This window comes from Tetrahymena thermophila, assembly GCF_000189635.1.
Source record: "Tetrahymena thermophila SB210 genomic scaffold scf_8254373, whole genome shotgun sequence".
NCBI classification, from domain to species: Eukaryota; Ciliophora; class Oligohymenophorea; order Hymenostomatida; family Tetrahymenidae; genus Tetrahymena; species Tetrahymena thermophila.
Window position 1 is genome coordinate 611086 of NW_002476157.1, and position 25200 is coordinate 636285.

The window sequence follows — 25200 nt, forward strand, 5'->3', positions numbered from 1 at the left end:
TTAGAATTAAAAATAGCTATTCTATACACTTCTTATCTATTAACTGTTATTCCCTCAAATTTAAATGTAAGCTAAGTTTTTTTGAATTTTTTAACATAATTGTGTAGGCTTAGAGTAGGCAAGAAGAGTTTAAAGAGAATATGCGCATAGTAGAATATCCATTAATTTATTGTAAGCTAAACTTCTTATCAATATAAATGAAATCAAATTAATTTTTAAAATCTATGTAATTAGCTAAATTATCATTTTATTTAAGGTTTTCTTTTACAAAAATTACATTTCTACATTTTTAAGTAGATAGTTAGGCATCTATATCTGAAATAGATTAGACATATTGCGATTTATTTTGGACATATAGTTTTATCACGTATTATAATTTAAATAAAGCAATTAGGATATAATAGAAGATAAGTAGAAATTGAATCACTATTATTGATTGTGGTAATTAATAACTATCCTACCAGTAAAATAAGCAGCAAGCTATTATAAAATAGAGTTAGCTAGAGCAATATTAAGCTAAGTTTTTATTGTTTTAAAATATTATTTCAAATTATACGATATCATCGTTGTGTAAAGGAGAAAAATATATTAAATTGTGACCCATAAGTATTTGCTAAAATATATTAACATGAAGCGGGTTGTAAATATCTCTGTACTATAATATGCAGCTTAAAAAGCAAATATAGACAAGCATAATAGCTACAAAAGCGAATAACTGAACCAAGTTAACAATAATTTAACAAACATAGCAATATGATTGAATTAAGCAAAGTGCGGACTCAATGAATGTAATTGCTTTTTAAAATAGAGTTTATTTCTTTTGAAAAATGAAAATATTAATGTATAGCGTGTGTAGTATTAAGTATTGAATCGAAAGATAAGCTAATATACCAATGTAAAAAATAAGTTTGCAATCCTGTTGGTACCTTACTACAATCATGATATAAACAATAATTGAATGAGCTTTTATCAAAATAAAGAGTTTTTTAGTACTGAACCATTTAATGAGAAGGTGATAGTATTTATATTACAAAAGGTTTTCATTAAAGTTTTGATGATCTTAAGTTAGTTCTGTATTACAAAACCTTAGGAAATAAATGTAGTCTTGATAGAAAGCAGACATAAATAAATTTGATATGATGTGAATGAAAATACTTTCTAATGATTGTTTCTATTTATTTTTTATGAGGTAGCTTACATTTTATATTTAAGTAAAAAATAATTAAATCATGTAGATTATAAGAATAAATCTTATATTATTATTAAAATCATCAGTCAATAGTAGAGTTATAAGAGCAATCACAGATAAAAGCTCAAAAAAAAAGATAATTCCAAATAATTTTTTATGCTATAATATTTATTTTAAGCAAGCTCTGTAGGTGTTCAGCATAAATCCATTTATTTAGCTATAATTTTGAAAAATACCTGCCTATCTAATGCAAGTATAATTATGAAATTAATTATTCATTTGTTTTGTTTTGCTTTATTTTTAGGTCAAGTATATCTTTTTGTTTGATATAATTTATTAAGTTTTAAATTTATAATAATTTATGGAATCAATTATACTTTATTTAATACAGTAAATACAAAAATATAAATTTATTAATTATCTTTTTTAACTTACAGCGCTGAATTAGGTATAGGCTGTAAGCAGCAGATAATTTTAATTTAATGTTATTTTTATGGCATTAATTTAATTTAATTTATTTATTTATCATTCCAAATTATCAAAAAGGTCGAAAAGAATCAAATCAGGATTGATAATTTGAAACATAGATATGTTTTATTTGTATGCGACTATGTGTAATATGATTTGGAAGTAGTTATTTTATTTAAAGCATTTAATTAGATCTTAAGAAATATTGATACTGTTAAACTATTTAGTAATGTCAGAATTTTCTATGTTGAAGATGCTTTAATCAGTAATAGATGTTTGTTTTAAAATAGTAAATAGCTATTCCATACTTTACTTAGTTATTTATTATTCCGTCAAATTTAAATGTAAGCTGAGTCTTTTTGAATTTTTTAACATTATTGTGTATGCTTAGATCAAGCAAATAGAATTTAGAGAGAATATGTGCATTGTAGAATATCCATTAATTTACTCCAAGCTAAACTATTTATCAACATGAATGAAATCAAATTAATTTTTAAAATCAATATATTGTGATAGTCTATCAGATAATTTAAGCTTCTCGTTTACAAAAATTACATTTCTACATTTTTAAGTCAAGGCTTAAGCATCAATATCTGAAATAGAAGTAACAAATTGCGATTTACTTAGAATATAAAGTTTTATTGTGTAATATAATTTAAGTAAAGCAGCCAATATAGAATAGACAATAAGCATTAATTAAATAACTATTATTAAGTAAGGTAATTAATAGTCGTCATAGAAATAAACTAAGTAGCAAGTTATTACGAAATAGAACTAGCATGAGCAAAATTAAACTAGATTTTTATAATTTTAGAAAATTATTTCATATTGTGCGATATCCTTATTGTATAAAGGAGAAAAGTACATTAAATTTTAACCCATAAGTATTTATTGAAATATATTAATATGAAGTGGGTTGTAAATATCATTGTATTATAATTAGCAGCTCAAGAAGCAAGTGTAGACAAGCATGACAGCAATAAAAGCGAATAACTAAATCACATTGAGGATGATTTAACAAACGTAGAAATATGATTGAACTAAGCAAAAAACAGATTCAAAGAATGTAATTACTTTTAAAATGAAATTTTGTTTCTTTTGAAAAATGAAAATATTAATATACATTGTATGTAGGATTAAGTATTGAATAGAAAGATAAGCTAATAAGCCAATGTAAAAAACAAGTATGTAATTCTGCTCACTCTTTACTACAGTCACGATGTATATAAATATCATATGAGCTTTTATTAAGGTAAAGAGTTTTTTAGTGCTAAACCATTTAATCAGAAAGTGGTAGTATTTATATCTCAAAAGGTTATCATTATAATTTTAAGAATTGTAATTTAGTTCTATCCTGCAAAATCTAAGGAATAATATATAGTCTTGATAGAAAATTGACAATAAAACGTTTGAAATAATGTAAATGTAAATATTCTCTATAAGGTGCTATTCTTTTTTTCTTTTGTAATAGCTTCCATTTTGAATTTGAATAAAAACTAATTATATAGCATACACTATAAGAATAAATCTTATGTTATTAGAAAAGTCATCAACCAGTAGGAGAGTTATCAAGACAATAGTAGACAATAGCTCTAAAAAAAAAATAACCCCAAGTAATACTTTATGCTATAATATTTATTTTAAACTATTTCTGTAAGCATTCGGCATAAATCCATCGATCTAGCTATAGTTTTTAAAAGTACCCACCTAGTGTATATCAGCATAGTCATCTTATTGATTATTCATTTGTTTTATTTTATTTTGTTTTACTTTGTTTTATTTTAAGTTGAAATAAATCTTTTTGTTTGATAACAATTTATTAAAATTTAAATTAATAAATAAATAATTCATAGATACCTTAAAATAGAAAAGTCAATTCTTTCTATACCAAAAATAATTAATTAATTTCTAATAAAATAGGCTTATTTTTACTGAACTGAGTAAGATCAAGTATATCATATGAGTCTTTAAAGATCTTTTATTAATTAGAGTACACTTTTTATTTACATTCTAAGTATTAATCAGAACTCTTATTATCTCTTGATATATAACTTATATTTTTATATATTAAATTAGTTTTATTTTATTTATTTTTTAATAATTAAAACTACGAAATAGTTGAATTGGTTTTTTCAAAAATGAATTTTACTTTTTTTCACAATAAATTGTTTTTAAAAATATTTATTTTAATTTGTTTTCTTGGTATTAATTTAAATATAAAATTATTTAAACAATATTATAAATTTTTACAGAATAGTTTAAAAATATATTAAAATGTGTAATCAAAATATTTTGAGAAATGTTCAGGGAAAAAAAATATAAAAAAAATATTATGATAATTTGAATATTATTTTATTGTTACAAACTATTAATAAAAAAATTTATGAAACGCAACAAACAATTTAAATATTAGCAAAATTTGTCCCAAGTAGTTATAATTTTTAAATCAATTGTCGTGTAGATCATATGCTATCAATTACGGATTTATTATTTGATATTTAGATAATAATTTATAATATGATGTTAAATTCAAAATAGTCACTTCTGAGTTGAATTATTTTAAAAATCCTAATAAATCTTTATAATAATTTTGATTTCTAAATGATAAAATGAGATCAGAATTTATTAATTATATCTTTTTTTAGTCAGATATAGAAATTTATTTTAAGCAATCAAATATTTTACTACAAACTTCACTGTTAAAATGTTATGGTTGTTCTATTTGCACAATTTCAACTGTTATACAAACAGATTTTGAGAGAAAATACCTAAAAAGTTAGCTTATTTCTTGAGATTTTAAGTCAATAATCTTGAATGTACAATATCCATTAATAAACTCGATATTTATTTGGTTTATAAAAGTTATTTACAAAAACTAAGGCTGTGAGCTTAAGATTTTCAATAGTTTCTTAAAATCATTTTATTTTAAATCATAATTTAAATTAAATATAATCTTGCATTTTGCATTAAAATTCAATTAGTCCAATTCATCTAGTGAATTCAAGTTATAGATTTGGCTTTCCTTTTTAATTCTTTTTATTAAAAAGTATTTGCTTATTATTTACAATCCATTTATTAAGCAAAATATTATTTACATAATTATTAATTCAATAGGGAAATTTTTGGTGTTAAGATAAAAAGTGATTATGCTTATAGCAACAAAATAGATCTAAGAGATAAAAAATTAAAACTAATTCCTTTTATTTTCTATTATTGTTTCATATTAAAATAAATCGCAATTGTAAAGTTAGGAAAAGAATGTTATCTTAAAGCCCATATAGATTAAAGCTATGGAGCTAACGTTCATAGGATTAAACACATATTTTACTTGGTACTATTAGCAGCAATAATATTAAGTTATTTGCTAAAAGGCAATCAAAATTAGTAATGCATATATTAAATATATGCTATAAAATATTAAATATATTGTGAAATATGCCTAAACAATTTCTACTGTTAATTCAAGGGCTGTAAACAGCTGCTAAAAAAGAGTCTATCGTTTTAAAAAAACAAACATGTTTAGATAAAAAAGATGGATTATTATATTAATCAAAGCATTTATCAATAAGTACCCAATCATCACATAAAAGACATAGTCTCTATTACCTTAAATGACTATAAATATATTAAGCACTAGAGATCGAATAAAAATAAAGAACATCTTGATAATAAATTTACTAACTAAAAAATATATGAATCTTTTAGAAACTATTTCTTTGTCAAACCTTCTATTCTAAATTTCTTTCTATTCTATTATACAAAATCTAATAAATATTAGTAGATCAAGAGACATTATAGAAAGGACTAATGTTGAAAGAGCATAAATTAAAGGTTTGCCAAGTGGTGAGCTAGTTTTTTTATAATACAAGCAATTTTGCATAAATTAAAATATGGCTGAGAATATCTAAACTACTATAAAAGATACAAAGCCGTCTAATTTATTAGAGAAATGGTAGAAACATATTAATGATATGCAAAATATACTTTCTAAAAGTGAAATAATTATAAACAAAATCTTGAAATTATTTATATTATCTAGCGCCTTTTTATATTTATCCTGAATAAACCCATCTATTTAAAAGCAACTGAAATATGACCCTGCTTAATTCAAAAGGATATCATTTACATTATTTATATTCATTTTTATTATTATTATTATTATTAATTTAGCTAGTTAGTTATTCAGTATAAATACTATTATTTACTTTTACTTATTATTGAATTAATATTTGATTAATTTTATAATTTTTAATAACTCAAAACTTAAGTTTTTTAATAAGTTTGTTCTAAAATTATCAAATTATTTTAATTTTGTATTTCATTTTTTAGAAATCCTATTTTATAAAATCACAAAAAAATAAGTTTCCATGAAATGAATTTAAATTATTTATGAGACAAATTATCATAAAGAATATTAAATTTTTTATAATTAGATTCGATTTTCACCATTGCAAATTTAAATACTGTTCAAAAATTAAATATAAATTTTTTGAAAACTTTTATATAGCATATTTATCAAATAATCTATAATTTACCCTAGCTCCTCATTAATTAAGGTAATCACTCACTCTCTCCTCCACCTAACTTTGGAATTTTCTTTTTAATATATATGATTTTAATCAATCTTCAGTTGGCTCAGTACCTTTATCGAATTATAAGGTATAAGCAAAATAAGATAAAAAAGAAAATTTTAATAATTGAAGTAAAAACATAGCTTTTTCTCTAAATACTCTAATGTTTTTATTATTAATATTTAGCAAGTTTATTATATTTTTTATATTTCAAAAATAATTAAACATATTTACTGTAAAAAACTTAAAAATTATATTGTTATTTTTATGAAGCATTCATATTTCAATACAAAAAAGTAAATATTTATATAATTTTTGATTATTATGTTTATTAAACAAAACTAATTTGTATAAAAATTACAAAAAATATACACTTAATATTTAAGATTAAAGTAAATTGTAAAATAATTTAGATTTGATGATTAAATAGTCAATTTTATGTTCATTCTTCATAATATTATATTTGATATTATCTTCTTTATAGAAACGTAGAAATCAAAGAATTATAAATTAAATTGCAAAGTTATATCTAATATTATATTTTACTATTTTCAGATATCAAAGAGATCATAAACTATATTAGAAGGATTAACGAACTAGGTGAAAGAGATATACTTATAAAACGTGACCAAGTTTAGAACGATATTTTCCACATTAAATTACTCCAAGAAATTTTGAAGATTTAGAAATTATTTTTAATTATGAAGGACCAAGAGCAGATCAGAGTCTCTAATATTAAACTTTACTTAATCTGTTATGGATATTTACCTAAGACAAGAAAGTATTTTTGAGCATATTTAACTGTTTATAATTAAATCTTGATTTAATTGTTCGATTTAAACTGAAAAAAATTATGATTTTGATATAAAATAACCAAAAAACTCGCTAATTTCTTCAGAACTTAAATCAAATATTTTCATCCTACAAAAATTATTCACTGATTCAATAGAGAATTAATTAAAAAATTTTATCTAGTAAAATTAATAGTTGAAATTTGAGTTTTGATATTTAATGAATTTTTAAAAATCACCCTTTTGAATTCTACTTTCAAAATTTATAGACAATCTACAATATGATTTAGGGACTACTTAGGTAATTTCTTCTAATGAGTTAAAATTATTAATACTACACTATTTAGTCATTTTTATTATTAAAATAAATTTAATTATGAAAAATACTCCAGTGAATCCTCCAAAAACAATCAATAAGTTAGCTATAGGTTAAGGAAAAAATCCTTAAAAGATTTAAAATACAAAAGCATAAATTCCTCCAATATAAATATTGGCAAATAAGAGAATAAACTAATTCTTCTTGTTTTAAATTAGCATTTCATACTAAAATAAATCACTATTGTAAAGAGAAGAAAGGTAGGAAATCTTAAAACCCATCAAGATTAAACCAAATATAGATTAATTCATAGGATTGTATAGTAAATTAATTTTGTAAGATTTAAAGTAGAATGAAATTACTTGTACTGCAATCATCATAATAAGAGTAATCTATATCAAAAAAATGAAGTATATGTAGATCGACATAATACAATATGATTAAGATATTTCGATTAGTATCTCAAAAACGGTTAAGATTTACTGCTTTGTAGATTATTTTACTGAGAAAACAAAAAGATTTAAATACTAAAATTATAAGAAAATCATAATTATCATATTTAAGATGATGTAAGCCAGTGTATAATAAAAATATTCATTCACAGCATTATTTAATACGATTAAAGTGATAAAAAAAACTGATTTAACGAAAACAAAAAATATTTTCACAATAAATCTTCCTGCTAATTTCAGAACCAATTTCTAAACTAAAATAATCTTTTCAGTTTTTTTAACACTTTAATTCCTCTCAATCTTACAATATCTTAAAAACAGAAATATATCTAAAGTCAAAGCAGAAAGTATCAAATCAAATAGAAGGTAAGCCCAAAAGTTTCCTATTATCTATTTAGTTCCTTAATAATAGTTGCAATTTTGATAAAAAGAGATTAAGGTTTGTACACCTAAAATAGCTATTAAACCAATAAAGGCATTAAAATTTTTAAAGTATTACAATACTATAGCAGAAGTGCAAATTAAAAGCTCTAAAAATGCAATTAATTGATACAGTCTTTTCCTAGAATATATCTAGATACATACTTGGCTATACTTATCCTATGCGTATCCATCAATCAATAATGAATTAAAATAAATGCCAACATTGAACCCCTAAATCTACTCTATATTTTAATTATTGTTCATAATTATATTTTAATGTTTCTTTTTAGAATTAAATAAAAGAACTCTTTAAAAAAAACAAATCAACAAAAATATTAATTATTATTTTTTAGTCAAAACAAATTTCTTTGAAATTAATAATAATAATATAGACAGATAAATATTATAAAAATAATATGAACAGTTCATTTATCTTAAATTTCTACTTAAATAAACTTAAAAAACAAAAAAATTTCTATATAAAATTTGAACAGTTTTGTTGTTAAAGTAAGATACATACTTTTCCTTTATTTTTTCAAACAATTTTCTTTGAAATTAAAAATAATAAATATAAAGTAATCTATATCCTTAAAATAATCTGAACAATAATGCGTTTGTTTAACTATTCTAAATAAATTAACTGATAAAAGAAATCAAATATTCCTAAAAAAAATTAAATATTATTATATTTATTGAATACTAAAGTAAAGCATAGCAATAGATACAATCATACTAAAATATGCTTTTATTTTTTTAAATTTTAATTTTCACAATCAAAAATACTCTCATCTTTTATTCATAAATTAAAAAGGTGGTTATTAATTTACATAAGTGAATTCATAATTTAAAATTACCCCAGAATTTTAAATATACAAAGTAGCAAAATATGAATCTAAAATGTTTCTAAATCATTAAAATGTATAAGTTAAATGTTATTCATAAATAGATATAGATTTAAATTTTAAATATTTAGTCAAAACAATTTAGTATAAACATTAAGTAATTCCAATTAAATAAAAAAAATTTTTTTATAAAAAAATAATTAATTTAAATTTTTGTATTATTTTTGTAAGAAATATAAAATTGAGTGTTTTTATTTACTAATTAAAAGCATTCTAAAAACTTAACAAAAATAAATAATTTTATTATGCGAAAATAGTATGAATAAATAGTTTAAAAAATGGTATAAATATTTATAAAGATATTAAATTAAATACTAATTTAGTAAAGTTTTATAAAAAAACATAGAAATAATAAGTGATAATAATTTAGATAATTATCAAAACCAATTTATTTACAAGATTTTATAGAGTATTTTTTTTTAATTTTAATCAATAATTTGATTCATATAAATCAAATAAGATCATTGAACTGTTAAGATATTGATATTGAGATAAATGATTGTAATAGGCTATAGTTGTTACCATTATTTTTTTATAACTATATTAATTTAAAAGTTAATTTAACTATTTATAATAGTTTTCATTTTTAAAATATTTAATTAAATCTGAATTTTAGATATTCTTTTTAACTTAATCATCAAGAGAAGCATTCTTAAGAAAATTGAAAAGGAAGGATTTAGCTTAAGTACTACTTGATTAAATTAAGTTTTTATTTTTATGGTTTATACAAATCTAAAAAGATGAAGAATCTTTCATAAGCTCATTGAAAACTTTTTCTAGGCAAGCAGATTTAAAATTATTAATTTCTAAAATTCTGTAATTAAGAATTTTAATAGCTTTAAATTGTCCATTCAAGCACAAGTAAAATTGTTTACAATCAATTTGAAAATATTTTTCAATTTGTATCCAATCTTTTTCTTCTAATTTCTATTCAGTATAGATTTAAAGTTTTATTTTTTTAGAAGATAAATTCTCGCCATCAAGTTATTAAAGTTTTTCTACATAGTAGGATTTATCTTCATAGAAAATTTTTTTGATTTGACGTAATTTTATAGGAAGTAATGTCATCATTATTAAAAGTAATATAACCTATAAAATTATTAAATATTAAGGAAAGACTTATGCTTACTAATAAAAGACTAAAATAACGTTAACTAAGAAATAAATTTGCACTGTTGAAAATTAAATAATGTTAAAAACATTATTAAATATCATTTCTTGTTAGTTTAGATCACGATTACAAAGACTTGAAACATAGGTAAGCTTTTACCCCATAAAAATCTACTGAATAATATCAACGCTAAGATTATTAAAATATCCTTAGTTCTATAACTAGCATTTTAATATCGTTATATACAATATAACTAGGCAGACAGCTGTAATCCTTAACTCAGCAAAGTAAATTGCAGATATGAAATAGCAATAAGATTAACCATATTGAGCTGTTAGTTCAATCAGAGTAAGCAAATCAAACCCAAAAGTTAATTTTTGTTAGAATACAAACGTCTTTAAATAGAAATGACTTAAGATTATAAATAAAGCACTTGAGTAAGCTAGATAAATAATTAGTATACTTTTGTTAATGTTCAAAGCATGTATCTAGTCTAAAATTAAAAAACCTAAATAGATGTAGCACTTAAAAGTTAAGTAGAACTTCCTCAAAGTGTGCCATTGAATTAGTTAGCTTTAAAGAATCTTAAGATTTTTGAATTATATTTTTTTCTATTCAAACAGTGTAACCTATTTTATTTGAACTTTGCAGTTTTGGTAAAAAAGAATGAAATCTACTTACAGAAAGCTATACAAAAAATGCTTGAAAAAAAGTTTTATCAAGGTCTTCTTACTATGAGTATGAGATTAAACCAATGATAGTTTAAAACTAATTATATTCGTAAATGTATATAAAACTTATGTTGCTACAAGCACGATAAAAATTGCAGAAAGTGGCTTAGCTACTGAAGTATATATTATCAAGCCAACAGAAGCGAAGATCTCTACAAAAAATAAAAATGAAAAAATTATGCTGTATTTTTTTATTTCTTTTAGTGTTTGCAAATATTTGTCTTGCATGTAAGCTTCTACAAAGTTCAAACCTTTTTCATAATCTGCAACTTCTATATGATTCTAGTTGTTTTCCTCATTGTTTTGTTGGTTTTAATTTAACATAATTTTCAACTCGTTTTAGCTTAACTTTTATCACCTTTTTTTGTAAATCTAATTTGAAAATTAATAAGTGAGATAATTTTTTTTTATTAAATAAATTCTTTTTACAATTTTAAAAACTTTATTTAGATTATTACTTTCTTTTTAAAGACACATTTTAAGAGGTGAGTGTATTCTTTCGTTTTGAATATATTCAACTAATTTTAAAATTCACTCAATTTTTTTTAGTTCGATTCAAATATTTACAATTTAGTAAAATAACTCAGAAGTCCTACAACGCCTTTGTTAATAAAAGAATTAGCTAAATTCATGAATTTACTTCGATTAACAACAAATAAATATTTGTAATAGATAAAAAAGTAACATTCATCTAATTTACTTGACAAAAAATATTCTACATTATAACTTTAAACATAAGTCTATCAATTTTAATTTCTTGCGTTTTTTCAAAAACAAATAAAATAAAAAAATATTTCCAAAATTATGTTTAACTAATCCTATAAATTTTATCCAGCATTCTAATTTATAAATTATTTCTTATCAAAATTATCCTTCACACGTTTAGATTTATTTTTTTCTTGTCAAAATTCTGTAAATAAAAGAGAGAATTCCTTAAACTTTTATTAAGAAAATACTAACAAATTTTCTTTTTTTAAAATCAAATTTGTTATTTAAATTATATGGATGAATGGATGGGCGAGTTATCGGTATAAATTTAATATTATTTTGAAAAAAAATTTTGCCTCTAAAATACAACAAAACTCAACAATAAATAATTTACTAAGCAAATAAAGTAAGTAATCTTCTACTTGCTTCAAAAAAATCTTTACAAAATGGAAAAAAAGACATTTTAAATTTTGATTAAATAAATCTCAACAATAAATCATTTAGTAAGCAAATAAAATAAGTAATCTTGTTTATAAAGTTGATAAAGCCTTAATATACATTAAACTATATATAAAATAAACTTTTAATTTTTATAATACTGCTCAGCTATTACTTTCCTCTTAATCTTAGAAACTTTTGAAACTTTAAGTCTTATTAGAATCTTAATCATCAAATTTATCTTAATTTTATTAAATAATTCTATTTTCGTCTTCTTCTTCTAAATCATCATCATCTTCACCATTAACTTCTTCTTCATCCTCCTATTTTTCCTCTTCGTCTTCATAGGCCTTATCACTATTATCATAATAATCTTCAACTTCATCATCTTCATCATATTACAAATAAATTAAGTAGTCTTCTACTTGCTTCAAAAAAATCTTTACAAAATGGAAAAAAAGACATTTTAAATTTTGATTAAATAAATCTCAACAATAAATCATTTAGTAAGCAAATAAAGTAAGTAATCTTGTTTATAAAGTTGATAAAGCCTTAATATACATTAAACTATATATAAAATAAACTTTTAATTTTTATAATATTGCTCAGCTATTACTTTCCTCTTAATCTTAGAAACTTTTGAAACTTTAAGTCTTATTAGAATCTTAATCACTAAATTTATCTTAATTTTATTAAATATTTCTATTTTCCTCTTCTTCTTCTAAATCATCATCATCTTCACCATTAACCTCGTCTTCATCGTCGTCTTTATCCTCCTATTTTTCCTCTTCGTCTTCGTAGTCCTTATCAATATCATCGTCATAATCTTCATCTTCCTCATCTTCATCATCTTAAACTCTGTTATATGTGGAATTATCTTCATCTTCATATTCCCATCTATAATTTTCAAATTAAGATTATGCTCTACTCTATTCTGAATTAGATTCGTCCTCAATCTTATTTTGCTTCTCTAAATCCTCTATTTCTTCAAAATAAAGATCATTATTGAACCATTTAAAAAGTTTTCCTTTCAAGTTAGTTGTTATGATTTCCATTTTTTTTGGATGCCAAGCTGCATCTCTAACACAGGTTTGTTCCATATCATTTAAAATACCAGCTGTATATTAATTTTTTTCCTCTTAGAATTCTAAATGCTTAGTTGTATTAGATAAAATATCATACAAGAAAACTTTTCCACAATAGCTAGCTGTGTAAATATATCTTCTATCAGTGGGGCCTAAAGGAGAAAAATGACATCTCATTAGAGTTTTTCCTACTTTATGTCCTCTAAACGTTTATACTGAGTTATCAAAGTTTTATTCTTGAGTTAGATTACGTATATTTAATACCTCTTTTTCTGTCATAGCTCCCATTCTAATTTAACATTTGGAAATTAAAATTAAATTTAAAACTAAATCTTTGGAAAAAGTTAGATAAAAATTAATAATGAATTTTTAATAAAATAATTTTTGATTCTGGATAGAAATGTATTAAGCAAACAAAATATTTTGCATTAGGTTTTATTATTATTTATTTAAAAATTAAAGAAAGTTTAATTAATTAATTTTCCAAAAATAATATTTTTTATAAATATTTTACCTATAATCATAGTGCTTTTATACTCTATTTTTACCAGTAGAGGAAGATACACTTTTTCTTAAATCCCAAAGTTTTACACATTAGTCTTTTCCATTAGAGGCAACATAGTAGTTATCTTGTCTAGAGTCAACGTGAGTGATTCCAGCAACATGGCCTAGTAATTCTCCTGCTGATTAGCCATTAGGTCCTAGTGCTCTTGTATCCCTATATTAAAATGTTTCATAGTATAATTTTAACATTTTTTAATCATAAATTTAAGTATTTACCATATTTTTACAGATCTATCATCTGAACCGGAAATAAATACAGATGAATTATGCTTATCAACAAAGGCTATAGAATTGATATCATCATCATGGGCAAGAATACTATCTGAAACTCTCTCTCTCTATACATCAAACATTTTAATTTAAGCTTTGCTTTAAGAAGTTTTTCCAGAAGATGCTAATATCTTTGAATCATCTCCTGAGTATTTACAACTAAAGAACCTTAGAGAGTGGTAATAATAATCTTCATCTTCTTCTCCATCACTTAAGTTATAAAAGTTATTATATTTTCCAGTTTAGATATCAAATATAGAAATAAATGGATTAAGTGAACAATGTATCAAATATCTTCCATTTTAACTTAAGTCACTATCCGTAATTGTCCATGTAATATTTCTAGGGTAAAGCACTTTGCCTCTTTTATATTCACCATCATCTTAATTATAGTTATAAGTGAACAATTCTTCCTTTTATATTGAATAAATTTATAGTGTTTTCAAAATTTAAAAATATTAAACGTTTTTAATTCTGGAATTTTTACAGAACAATATTTAAAGAATAATGATTAAAGTTACTATTTATCAATCAAATCTATTTTTTTTTTTAATTTGTTTAAGAAATTTGTTTACTTGAGTTGTAATAAGCAGTTAGTTTCCATCTTAACTGAACAAAATGTTGTAAACTGGGCTTCTTAATTCGTCAATTTTTCTTCGCTAGTATTTTAAGTTAAATTAAAAATACATTTAAAGAGTTTATTCTAAGTTAAAAGCAAAGTAAATACTTTATTTGGAATCATATTTTCCATCACTTTAGAATGATAATTATATGATGGAGGGAGTTCTAAATGAGGAGCGTCGTATTCAAATTTGTTAAAAACAGATTTAGAAGTAAGATATTTTAATCTTCTATTATAGTCTTAGTAGTGACTTTTTTGCTTTTTGTAAATTTATTTTTTTATTTTGGCTTCAAACAAATTGTCTGTAAAGATCATATAGTTCTCATTTTATTAGTCTTCTTAGATTGAGTAGGGTTTTCTACTTAATTTTTTTGGGGGTTATCTCTGCTGAGGTTAATATTATGATCTAAGGTATTAGTTATATAAACTTTAGAGTCTTTCATCGCTAATATCTTCGTCATCAAGATTAATAGTTCCGCCATTAACAGTATTTTAATTTCCCATTTAATTGTTTTATAAATGTAATTCAATTGATTTTTGTGCAAGTTAATCAATCAGATCTATATTTTTTTTTTATTCTAATTATAAAATCACTTAATAAAAAATATTATCAGAGAAGTCTTTTTGGTATCATCAGATATGCAATTAAAATCAATAATATAAGTGTAAATCTTATTTAAAAAAGGTAAGCTTGGTTCCATTGGATTCCAGAAAATTTCTATTTTAACAATAAGAAGTTTAACAGAATATTAAAATTAATTTACACTATTCCTGCTATTCTGTTTAAATATAATAATTTCGGTGGTATTTATTTTTCTATAAAATATAATAAAAAATTTGGATTTTTTAAATAAAAAAAAGTTGCTTGATTGATTGATATTTTATGTTACATAATATCCATTACAAAAAAAACATTTTGATGTCAAAATATTACTAAAGATAGATATTCATTTTTAATAAAAACTTTATGCTGGTTTCTGGTTATTATTATAGAGTTGAAATTATTGCAAAATTTTTAATTTATTAATTTGATTTAATTTATTTGATATGAGCTCTTGTTTAAAGTACATTTGTTGTTGTTTTAAAAGGTAAAATGATTAAAATAACTATAAGTAGGAGAAGCTAAAAGATTTTGAAAGGTGCGCATTTGATAAGTAATAAAAATCATTTATATTTAAAGGCAATTTATATAATTTGCAAGAATAAATTGGATAAGGCGCTTTTTCTGAAGTGTACACAGTTTTTAATTAGAATAAAAAAAGATTTGAAGTTCTCAAAAAGCTCATTTTAAAAGAATCCGTTGATGAATATATCCAAGAATATAAAATTTTGAAGTCTATCAAACATGAATTTGTTATTTAATTTTATGATTGTCTTTTGCTTGATGATGATTTATGCTTTTTGATGGAATATGCAGAGCAAGGTACATTACAGCAGTTTATAGATAATCCATATTTGTTGAATAAGAAGATAGATGCAAATTTTATATTAGAAATATGTGAAGGAATATTCGAAGGTATTTAGTATCTCCAAATAAAGAAAATCATTCACAGAGATTTAAAACCAGAAAATATTCTTATTTCAGATTTTAAGGCTAAAATCGCTGATTTAGGCTTGTCTAAATTTCTACTATCTAAATATGCAAATACTAATGTGGGAAATATGCTTTATGCTGCTCCTGAAAAGAATAATGCTGACAAAGGTGGATATGGATTGAAATCAGATATTTATTCTGCAGGCTTAATATTATGCTAAGTAATATTAAGACTTGCTGTTAAGTAGATATCTCAAATCAACTTTTTTGATAATCAAGATTCTTTTAAAAATATACCTCAAGAATTAAAGAAGCTTATCTCTTTATTGATCTCAAAAAATCCTGAAGAAAGACCCTCCTGTGATTTTGTCATATAGTAGATAAACGCTTTTAAGCAAAGTTCAGATGTTATCAAGTTTATTTCAAATAAATATTAGTTTAGTTCTCATCAAGTTAATCAAAAATCTATAAACATCGAAGAATAAAATGATATTGAAAAATAAGACAAGCTAAATAAGCCTTTAATAGAAGGGGAAGATGATAAAGATTCTATTGATGTCCTTTCTTGTGAGAAAATTTAAATTAACTTTGGGTAAGATTAAACATAAAATTAAGATTACAAACCAGAAAACGAATAGTGGTTTGAACAAAATTTCACTGCAGGTGCAGTTTCGATAGTCAGATTTAAAGACTATGAAAAAGGGATTAAATAGTTTGAAAAGGTTTTGAATGTAGAAGTTAGAGATGAATTTATGGTTTAAAAAAAGCTAATGATGGTGTTATGGATGATGAGAAAAAAAAATTTTACCTTACAAAGTCTTTTCAGCCAACAAAAAACGTAACAAGATTATGAGAAAGCAAAGTAATATGCTGAAGTGGGTCTATAGTTAGATCCTTTAAATTAAAATTGTTTAAGCATCGTTGTACTTTCAATGATAAAGTTAAGGTATACAGAAATAGAAATTATGATACACATTGAAAAATTCATATCTAAAATTTATTTTGGAGGACTTTTATTATTTATGACTCTAGTAGACATACAAAAATACATTCATCCAAGCTATGCTAAAAGTATTGCTAACAATTCTACTAATTTCAATGAAGAGGTTATCTTAGGATGCTCATTATATTTTTACTCTAAAAACTAATTATTTAGCATTTAAAAAATTATATTTTAATAAATAAACAAAGACAGCCAATAATTACAAATAGTAAATCAACTAATTTAAATGCTAAATTCTGAAAAAATAAATATTTTTATAGATGCAGCTTAATCCACCAATTTTGATAATAATCTTAGACTAGGTTTCTGTTATTACACAATATAACAATACTTATTGTAATATTAAGATATCAAAAACTAAAATTAATATTACAGTTTAGGTATTTAAATATAAAGTAATTTACAAATAGAATAAACTCTATCAGAAATATTAAAAGAAAATGAAAAATTTTATGAAGAAATAAATAAATTGTAAAAAATATACTTAGATTGCTGAAATAAAACAATTAAACATATTAACTCTTAAAAATTTAATTTAAAAAGTATAAATGAATTTTATTGAAAAATTACTTGAAATTTTTAATTTATAGATTCTATATATTTAAATGAATAAGTTTTTTTTGTTCTCAATTTAATTTAAAAATTTAAAATAATCCTTTCAAAATATTTTAATTTCTTAAAAAATCAAAAAAAACTATAAAATAAAGTTTTTTTTAATTTAATGATTTAATTTTAAATTAAAATTATTGAAAAAGTTTTACTCTTAAAATAGGTTAAGAAATAACTTATATTTCTTAAATTGTATTTTATTTATTTATTTAATATTTAAAATTTATTTTAACAACAATTCTAAATTTAATTAAAATATTTATGATATTTTATAAATTATATTATTAAGTTAAAAATTACAAAATATAATTTTGTTTTCATTTTAAAAGTTAATTAAATATTATAAAATATTTCTAATTTTAGATATTTTTTATTTTTTAATTAAAATTAAAATATAACTTTCAATATTATTAAATTTACTCTACAATTTTTATTTATATTTTTTCCATTTTTTCTGAATAAAAAATATATTACAAAATTAGTATTTTCTTATTGATGCAAAATACAACAAAATTTTAATTTTAATAAAAATATTTGGTTTAGAAATAATAAATAAAGTAGCAAAATTGTTTGATTGATGAATATATAGTTTATACTTATTTTTGATAACTCTACTTGAATTAAAAAAGATCCTTCTAAAATGAAATTGTGAGTATAGTTTTTTGATGATTTTAATACAATATTTGACTTTTGATTAAGACTTCATAATTTTCAGCTTTTTTTGTATAGATAACATTAAAAACGAAAATTATTTAATAGAAGAAACTTTCTTTTTTAATTATCATAAAGAATTACTGAATATACATATATACAAACAAAAATAGATATTCTAGCTAAGAGAAGTTTATTGTAAGAAGGAAAGCTTATTTGAAGCGAAAAATAAATAAAATATTTGAAATTCTGGATGAAAAAATAATTCATATTATTATTAGTTTTTATACTTATAGCTGCTTGTAAGATATTATTATCAATTTTCAAAAACAATCATATTGAAATTATATTCAAATTTAATAAAGGTAACTCAGCTCATGTAAAAAATAAAAAAAAGGTCTCTGATAATTTATTGAATGAATAAAACAAGAAATCCTCATCAAGTAAAATAATTATCTACTGAAATTATAATAAATGAGCTTTTTTAAAAGAGCAAGTGTAAGAAACCAATGAAATAAATAAAGAAGATGAGAATAAATTTAAACATTTTTCAGATTATGTCAAGCAATCCAACAAAGCCTAAAAGGACTTCATTATTTAATTTATGGGTAATATATTTTATCATTAATGTAGAGTGTTTAATTGTTATATTTAAATGGTAAAACAGAAATAAATGATTTAGAGCAATATCAAGCAAGATTTCTTATTATGAGTCTTTTAGCCGTTTTTACTGTTGCTCTTTGCTGCTTTGGAGTAAAGTATATACTAAACTTTGTAAAAACTTACTAAAATCAAATACTTAAAGAATATTAACTTTATAATTAATAAAATAAATCAGTCAAAGACATGCAAAACAGCGTTGAGTGAAATCAAATGGATTAAAGAAGTAGAAGCTTAATAAGAATAATAATAATAAAATGTATTTACAGAATATTGATTAATTAAATAGTGTTTTATACAATATATAAACTTGTTTATATTTTTATATTATTTTATCCTTTACTTCATAGAAATAAAATGACTGTTTAAATTTTTGCTTAAAATATTTATTGCTTTAGGGAAGATGTATTTCTTCTTCAAAAAATATTTCTAATTCAAGAATAAGTAAAAAAGTAAAAATAATTTTTATAAAAGGAATTTAAAAATACAAGGATTTCTATTTTGGAAAACTAAAAACCTAAAAATTCTAAAAATTTAATCAGAATCAATATTTTTACAATTGCATAAAAAACTAAAATTATTTTTCTAATAACACAAGAAAATATTTTGCAATGAAAATTATACTTAATAAACCAAAAATAAAGGATTTTAATTAACAATTAAAACTATATTTAGATAATTAAAAATTCTTCAAAAACTAAAAATTATTTAACGAAATACTTTCTAAATGTAAAATCCATAAAATTTTGTTGACTTTCAAAATGATTTACTCAACAACAAATAAATTAAATTTTATAATTAATTATGAGAATAAATTATTGATTAATATTTTTGATATAAATTTTAAATTAGATTTGTGAAAACAAATATTAATTTTATCGACAAATTTAATCAGAGTTTCCATGTATCTGCAATTTTTATATTATCATTAAAAGGTTTTTTATAAATACTTTCAACAATACTAGGACCACATTCTATACATTCTATTGCTAACAACTAATCTAATTCTTCCTAATATTTAATTATAAAATATTTAAAAAGCTAATTTGTATAAAAAAATTACTCTATATTTAAGAAGCTCTTTCTAATATTACTCTAGCTATACAGTATTTTCTTCATTATCTTCTTCAATAGCATGGCTTGCAACAAAATTTACAAGCTTATTCAGAGGATTATTGAAAAGTCCTATGTCAATATCTTCACTTGAAGCTCCTTAATTTAATAAAAAAATATTTGTTTGTAAAAATAGATAGATAAAATAAAATGAATTTACTCTTTCTTGTTGTAAGAGATTCTATGCTTTTTTAAATTTGTTCTATTTTTGAATTCAAAGTATTTATTTTTTCTAATTTTATTTGATCGTCATCATTTTTTATCACTTTATAAATCAGGCATGCCTATTTTTTATTTTTTATTTAAAATCTTTATTAAAAAAATAAATTTAATTTACTTGATGGAACCCATGCTTACAGGGGAATATATAAAATGAATCTGTATATAAAGGTCTATTACACTCTCTACAAGTTTTATCTTATTTGATAATAACATATTTATTAATTTTATTAAGATCAGATTTAATTTTATCAGCTGCTAGTGAGTAGGCTTTGATTAAAATTCTGAGTTCCTCAATCTTTTTGTTCTTTTGTTCTAAACCGTTGCAAATCTACTCAGTTACTTTTTGAACATCAACACTCTCAGAAAACAGATCTAAAATTTCTTCAATCTGAAGAACAGGATATTATTGCAATAAATCTATAACTTCAAAAATATTGTCCTTTTCAAGGTAGTATTTAGCGACTTATAGCATTAGCTTTTTTTATTCTTTTTAGCTTGAAGGTTAAGTTATATAACTTTAAATAAGATATCCAAGATCATTTTCCAAAGCAACTTTGATAGCTTCGCTGCACATATCCTTTAATCTGTATTATAATATAAATGATAATTTAAACTTTTAATTTTGTTCGAGAATTAATAAAACCAAGTTTATCTAACATTTAAAATTTCATTTAAAAAAATATTTTCATCTATTTTAATTCAAAAATACAAAAATTAAATAAAAGCAAATTTGTTTTAAAAAAAATATTAAAAGACTTACCCATATAATTTAACAAGTATGATATGGAAATCGTAAGATTTGGCAATAGTAAATGCAAATTCAAAACTAAAGTTAAATCTTTCTTGTTCCTTTTTGACCTGTTCTTATTCAGTAAAGTACTCATCTAACTCAAATTCTTAATCTAGTTAGGACAAGAAAAGAATAAGCATATTATGAATAATTTTGTCATCACACTTATTGTCGCTAATGAGACCTTTTATATACTCAATTACATGTCTTTTTTTAGATGGAGGAGTATCAATTAAACTTCTTATAAGCTTAATTTCTCTAGTGTCTTGTATTTAAGACTATTATCTTTTATTAATTTTGCTTTCTTTTCTATAAGGTTTTATTGAGTAGTCCTTAATTTTTTCAATGAATTTTTCTGTTTCTTTCTAAATAAGGAGATGAGAATACTATTTAGATATAAATAATATTATTTTAAAGATTTGAATTAGAATAATTTATTACTTTGACTAATAAATCATTTCTATATCTTTCTTTTTCTCTAGGAATAGACTCTAAATCTAAAAGTACCTAATCAAATTTATCTTCATTAATGTCATTCTTGATAATGACCTCAAAGGATTACTTTTTTCTAGCATATTCGAAGCAATCTTTCAATCTACCATGAGTTTACAAAATTTAGTAAATTGTATTTTCGTCTAATTCTCTATCATGTATATACTGTTCTAAAAGTTATTTCAAGCTATCTTTTAAGCTCTGTATTTTTTAGCTAATTAACTCCAGGCAGTATCTCTTATCCTGCTCGTTTTTAAACTTTGAGATAGGATACTACTAATAATCTAATCAAATTGAAAATATCTTAAAAAATAATCGAATTTTTATTAAATTATTTACATTAGTATCTAACTTCTTAAGCATTAATTTTCTCTGCTTTTATTTCAATTAGCCAATAAATTAGAATATGCTTTTAAGTCTTTACATCTTATCTTAAATTTTTAAGCCATAATGTGAGGTATTCTAGATAATTAAAAGTGATATTAAAAGATATAACAAATTACCTAAAATTAAAAAAATACCTTCAAGACCATCTCTTGCAGCTAAATCTCCTTATAACTGCTTATTTAAAAATTTAATTGTTATCTCTTCGAAATTTCTGTTTGTTTCAAAGTAAAGTTATGCTGCTTTCATATAATCTTTTTACAAAAACTATTGATCTCCATACAATCCAGCTAGCTATAAAAATTATTAAAAAGACAATTAATATGTTTTTCTTGTTAAAAAAAGTACATAAGCTATATCTTCTTTTGTCACATCTGCTTTTTTAGCACTTTCGAAAGCTAGATTGAATTATTTTTTTTCTAAATAAAGCTTCCAGCCATCCTTTTAAATTAAAACAAAATGTATTGAAATAATTAAAATACTAAGCTTTATTACTTTTTCTTCATTTTAAATACTAAGGTATTTGATATCTTTGCTCGAATATATCCATATAATTTTATTAAAGCTATCATATTACATACCATAAACTACACCCATGCTTTTGAGGTCATAAGAAGTTACTATTCTCTCGTTAATTCTAGACATAATTGTAAGATTATCATAAAAGAGTAAAATATAATGAAATTCCGTCAACAAAATGTCTATAGGCATTTCATCTACAGACTTTGGGTCTACTTTAGAACCTCTAAATTCATACTATTTAGCATAAGAAAGTTTTTGTAAATCTCTTAAAAAGGTATCTTTGTATTACTCGTAACAAGTTGGAATCTAATATTTTAAATAATTCATTTTTATAAATATTTTAAAATTAAAAACTCATTAGAAAAATAAAATACAATTTAACATAAAATAATGGCAAAAAGTTAAAGAATTAAATGCTCTTACCAATTGATTAAACAAGCCATATTCATTGACCCATAAAACAGAATGAGGGATTTTCTTTTTATCTTGACCCTCAACAACACTGCATACACTAAGTAAAGAATTTGGGGAAATTCTAAAATCGTTATTAAAACTAGTGTCATTCACATTAAAGCTAACTCTGTTTTAATAGTCATACAATTTAAAATTTTAAAGATGAATGACAATATCTTTTTCTGAAAAGGCGTATACAGAGGAGTTTGTAGAAACAAAGACAAGAAACTTTTTATCTTTTCTATTATCACTATATATTTTTAGATATTTAATAGCATTAATAGCTTTAGAAGAACTTGAACTATGCAGCTCCAAAGCCATGAAGGGTATTGTCTCTTCTATCTATTCTTAATCTAAGCACTTTATACTATAAATGTAAAGTACACCTTTAGAAGTACCTAAGATAAAACTCTATCATAATTTTTTAAAAATAAAATAAATTGTAAACTTCATAGTGATTGTTTTAAATATAAACATTTTAGATCAATTTCTTTTTTAATTTAATTTTCTAATCTAATTTATTATTTTTAATACTATGATTTTGATTATTTAAAAACACTCTATTATTAACAAAAACATTTATAATGAATGTTTCATTAAACTTAATATTAAACTAGAATATAATATTCCACTAAGTATATATAGCTTCCAAAAATTTTTAAATTTATTTATATTTTTATATCGTCCTATTAAATATTTATGCCTAAGACTTAAACTGTAAACTTGTATAAATAGTAAGAATTTTATCAATACATTTTTTTGATAAATAAACTTTTAATTTTTAAAAAAAATTTTGATTTACTTTTGTTTTATGTTCTATACTATCTGCTTTTTATTCTGCTTATGAGTCTTCCCATCCAATAGATGTAATGATATACTCTTCTCCTCTTACATTTTTAAGCAGCTTCATCTGGTTTTCATGATGGTAATTAATATAGAAAGAAAATCCTTGATTGCTACATGCTATTAAATGATAACCTATTTTAATTTATATAACAATATTCTTTTTATTTGAACTCACGTTTTATATTTTGAACTTTAAAATCATTCTCAGATGTTAAATATTATCCGAAGATTAAAAAAATGTTCTGCTATTTCATTTTATTGTTTATTTTTATTTATCAAATATTCAACTTTCATTTTTAAATTACCAAAAGGGTCAAGATAAATTCTATCTATGATTACTGGCTAAGCACCATCTGTAATATTCAACATCTATCCAACACCTTATACTACATAACCAACTCCATATCCAACTCCTTAGACTACTGTCCCTACTCCATTAAAGACATTGCTGAATAAATTAGTGATTAGATTTCCTTAATTTTGTTGTGCTTATTGCTATTATTGCTACTAAACTGGTTACTCTATTCTATCAGGAATCTCCAATTTCTACCAACCTTTTTTTTTAGTCATTCTATATATTTTATTGCTCGCGGTCAATACAGCTATTTGGTTAAGACTCACAGCCAATTATTTTATTTATTCACTGCGAAATAACTCAGAAGGTAAATCATAGTTCTTTAAATCTCCAAAAATCTATTCAGTTTAATAAATTTTTGATTGAAATCCCTTCACATCCTATTACTATATTAAAAACAAATAACTAATTATCCATATTATTCATCTAACTATTAAAGTTTATCACGCTATAGTAAGGGCTATAATCACTAGGTATGCTTTAATTCATAGATCCTTGATTGCTTGCTTACTTGCTTAATAATTAAACTATTCACTGAATTTGCTTGAATAAATTTAGTAAATTTCAATAATTAATTAGTATGTGCTGCTTAATTATATTTAATATATCTGAAATGCTTTGTTAGTTTTTTTAAAAATTAAATATAAAGAATTTAGTGAATTTAGATATAATTTCTATGATCATTATCAATAAAACTAAAATTTATATAAATATTTTAAATATTTCACTTAATTTATTTAGAACAATTTAATTTGTTAAAAATCTATTACAATTTTTAAATATATTTTTATTAAAATTAATAATATTTTGTAAATAAAAAATAAATACGGAAGATACTTCTTTCTTTATAAAAACTCATTAAAAGGTATTTTCATTTACAATTTAAAATAGCATCAATTAATTAATATCTAATTAATTAGCTAAT

The 25200-nt window shown here is 22.0% G+C and overlaps 7 protein-coding genes across 7 annotated transcripts; 5 read left to right on the plus strand and 2 right to left on the minus strand. All coding sequences in view use genetic code 6, as the record gives it.

Moving 5' to 3' along the window:
• Window positions 1-2436: 2436 nt before the first annotated feature.
• On the plus strand, window positions 2437-2692 carry TTHERM_00242060 (hypothetical protein; the record flags this gene model as incomplete). The annotated part of the gene is made up of 2 exons (XM_001024930.2): window positions 2437-2518; window positions 2601-2692. The coding sequence occupies 2 exons, from the start codon at window positions 2437-2439 to the stop codon at window positions 2690-2692; spliced, it is 174 nt and encodes a 57-aa protein (XP_001024930.2).
• Window positions 2693-4803: 2111 nt separating this feature from the next.
• Window positions 4804-5718, plus strand: TTHERM_000242068 (hypothetical protein; the record flags this gene model as incomplete). Its single annotated transcript, XM_012800229.1, has 1 exon — window positions 4804-5718. The coding sequence occupies one exon, from the start codon at window positions 4804-4806 to the stop codon at window positions 5716-5718; it is 915 nt and encodes a 304-aa protein (XP_012655683.1).
• A 1677-nt stretch (window positions 5719-7395) lies between these two features.
• Window positions 7396-8211, plus strand: TTHERM_000242069 (hypothetical protein; the record flags this gene model as incomplete). Its single annotated transcript, XM_012800230.1, has 1 exon — window positions 7396-8211. The coding sequence occupies one exon, from the start codon at window positions 7396-7398 to the stop codon at window positions 8209-8211; it is 816 nt and encodes a 271-aa protein (XP_012655684.1).
• A 4494-nt stretch (window positions 8212-12705) lies between these two features.
• TTHERM_00242070 (WD domain, G-beta repeat protein) lies at window positions 12706-15226 on the minus strand (the record flags this gene model as incomplete). Its single annotated transcript, XM_001024931.2, has 5 exons — window positions 14747-15226; window positions 14595-14678; window positions 13966-14432; window positions 13700-13903; window positions 12706-13474 (listed from the first exon to the last, which is right to left on the minus strand). Exons 1-5 carry the CDS (start codon window positions 15143-15145, stop codon window positions 12706-12708), a joined length of 1923 nt encoding a protein of 640 aa, XP_001024931.2. The 5' UTR covers window positions 15146-15226.
• A 462-nt stretch (window positions 15227-15688) lies between these two features.
• TTHERM_00242079 (protein kinase) lies at window positions 15689-17622 on the plus strand (the record flags this gene model as incomplete). Its single annotated transcript, XM_001470987.2, has 2 exons — window positions 15689-17514; window positions 17589-17622. 2 exons carry the CDS (start codon window positions 15689-15691, stop codon window positions 17620-17622), a joined length of 1860 nt encoding a protein of 619 aa, XP_001471037.2.
• Window positions 17623-18691: 1069 nt separating this feature from the next.
• Window positions 18692-19375, plus strand: TTHERM_00242080 (kinase domain protein; the record flags this gene model as incomplete). Its single annotated transcript, XM_001024932.3, has 5 exons — window positions 18692-18740; window positions 18804-18881; window positions 18930-19046; window positions 19106-19212; window positions 19277-19375. 5 exons carry the CDS (start codon window positions 18692-18694, stop codon window positions 19373-19375), a joined length of 450 nt encoding a protein of 149 aa, XP_001024932.2.
• A 614-nt stretch (window positions 19376-19989) lies between these two features.
• TTHERM_00242090 (vacuolar sorting protein) lies at window positions 19990-24764 on the minus strand (the record flags this gene model as incomplete). Its single annotated transcript, XM_001024933.3, has 14 exons — window positions 19990-20109; window positions 20162-20310; window positions 20372-20495; window positions 20549-21017; window positions 21194-21609; window positions 21665-21999; window positions 22055-22177; window positions 22237-22393; window positions 22448-22540; window positions 22595-22927; window positions 23045-23485; window positions 23877-24052; window positions 24226-24661; window positions 24723-24764. 14 exons carry the CDS (start codon window positions 24762-24764, stop codon window positions 19990-19992), a joined length of 3414 nt encoding a protein of 1137 aa, XP_001024933.3.
• Window positions 24765-25200: the final 436 nt, after the last annotated feature.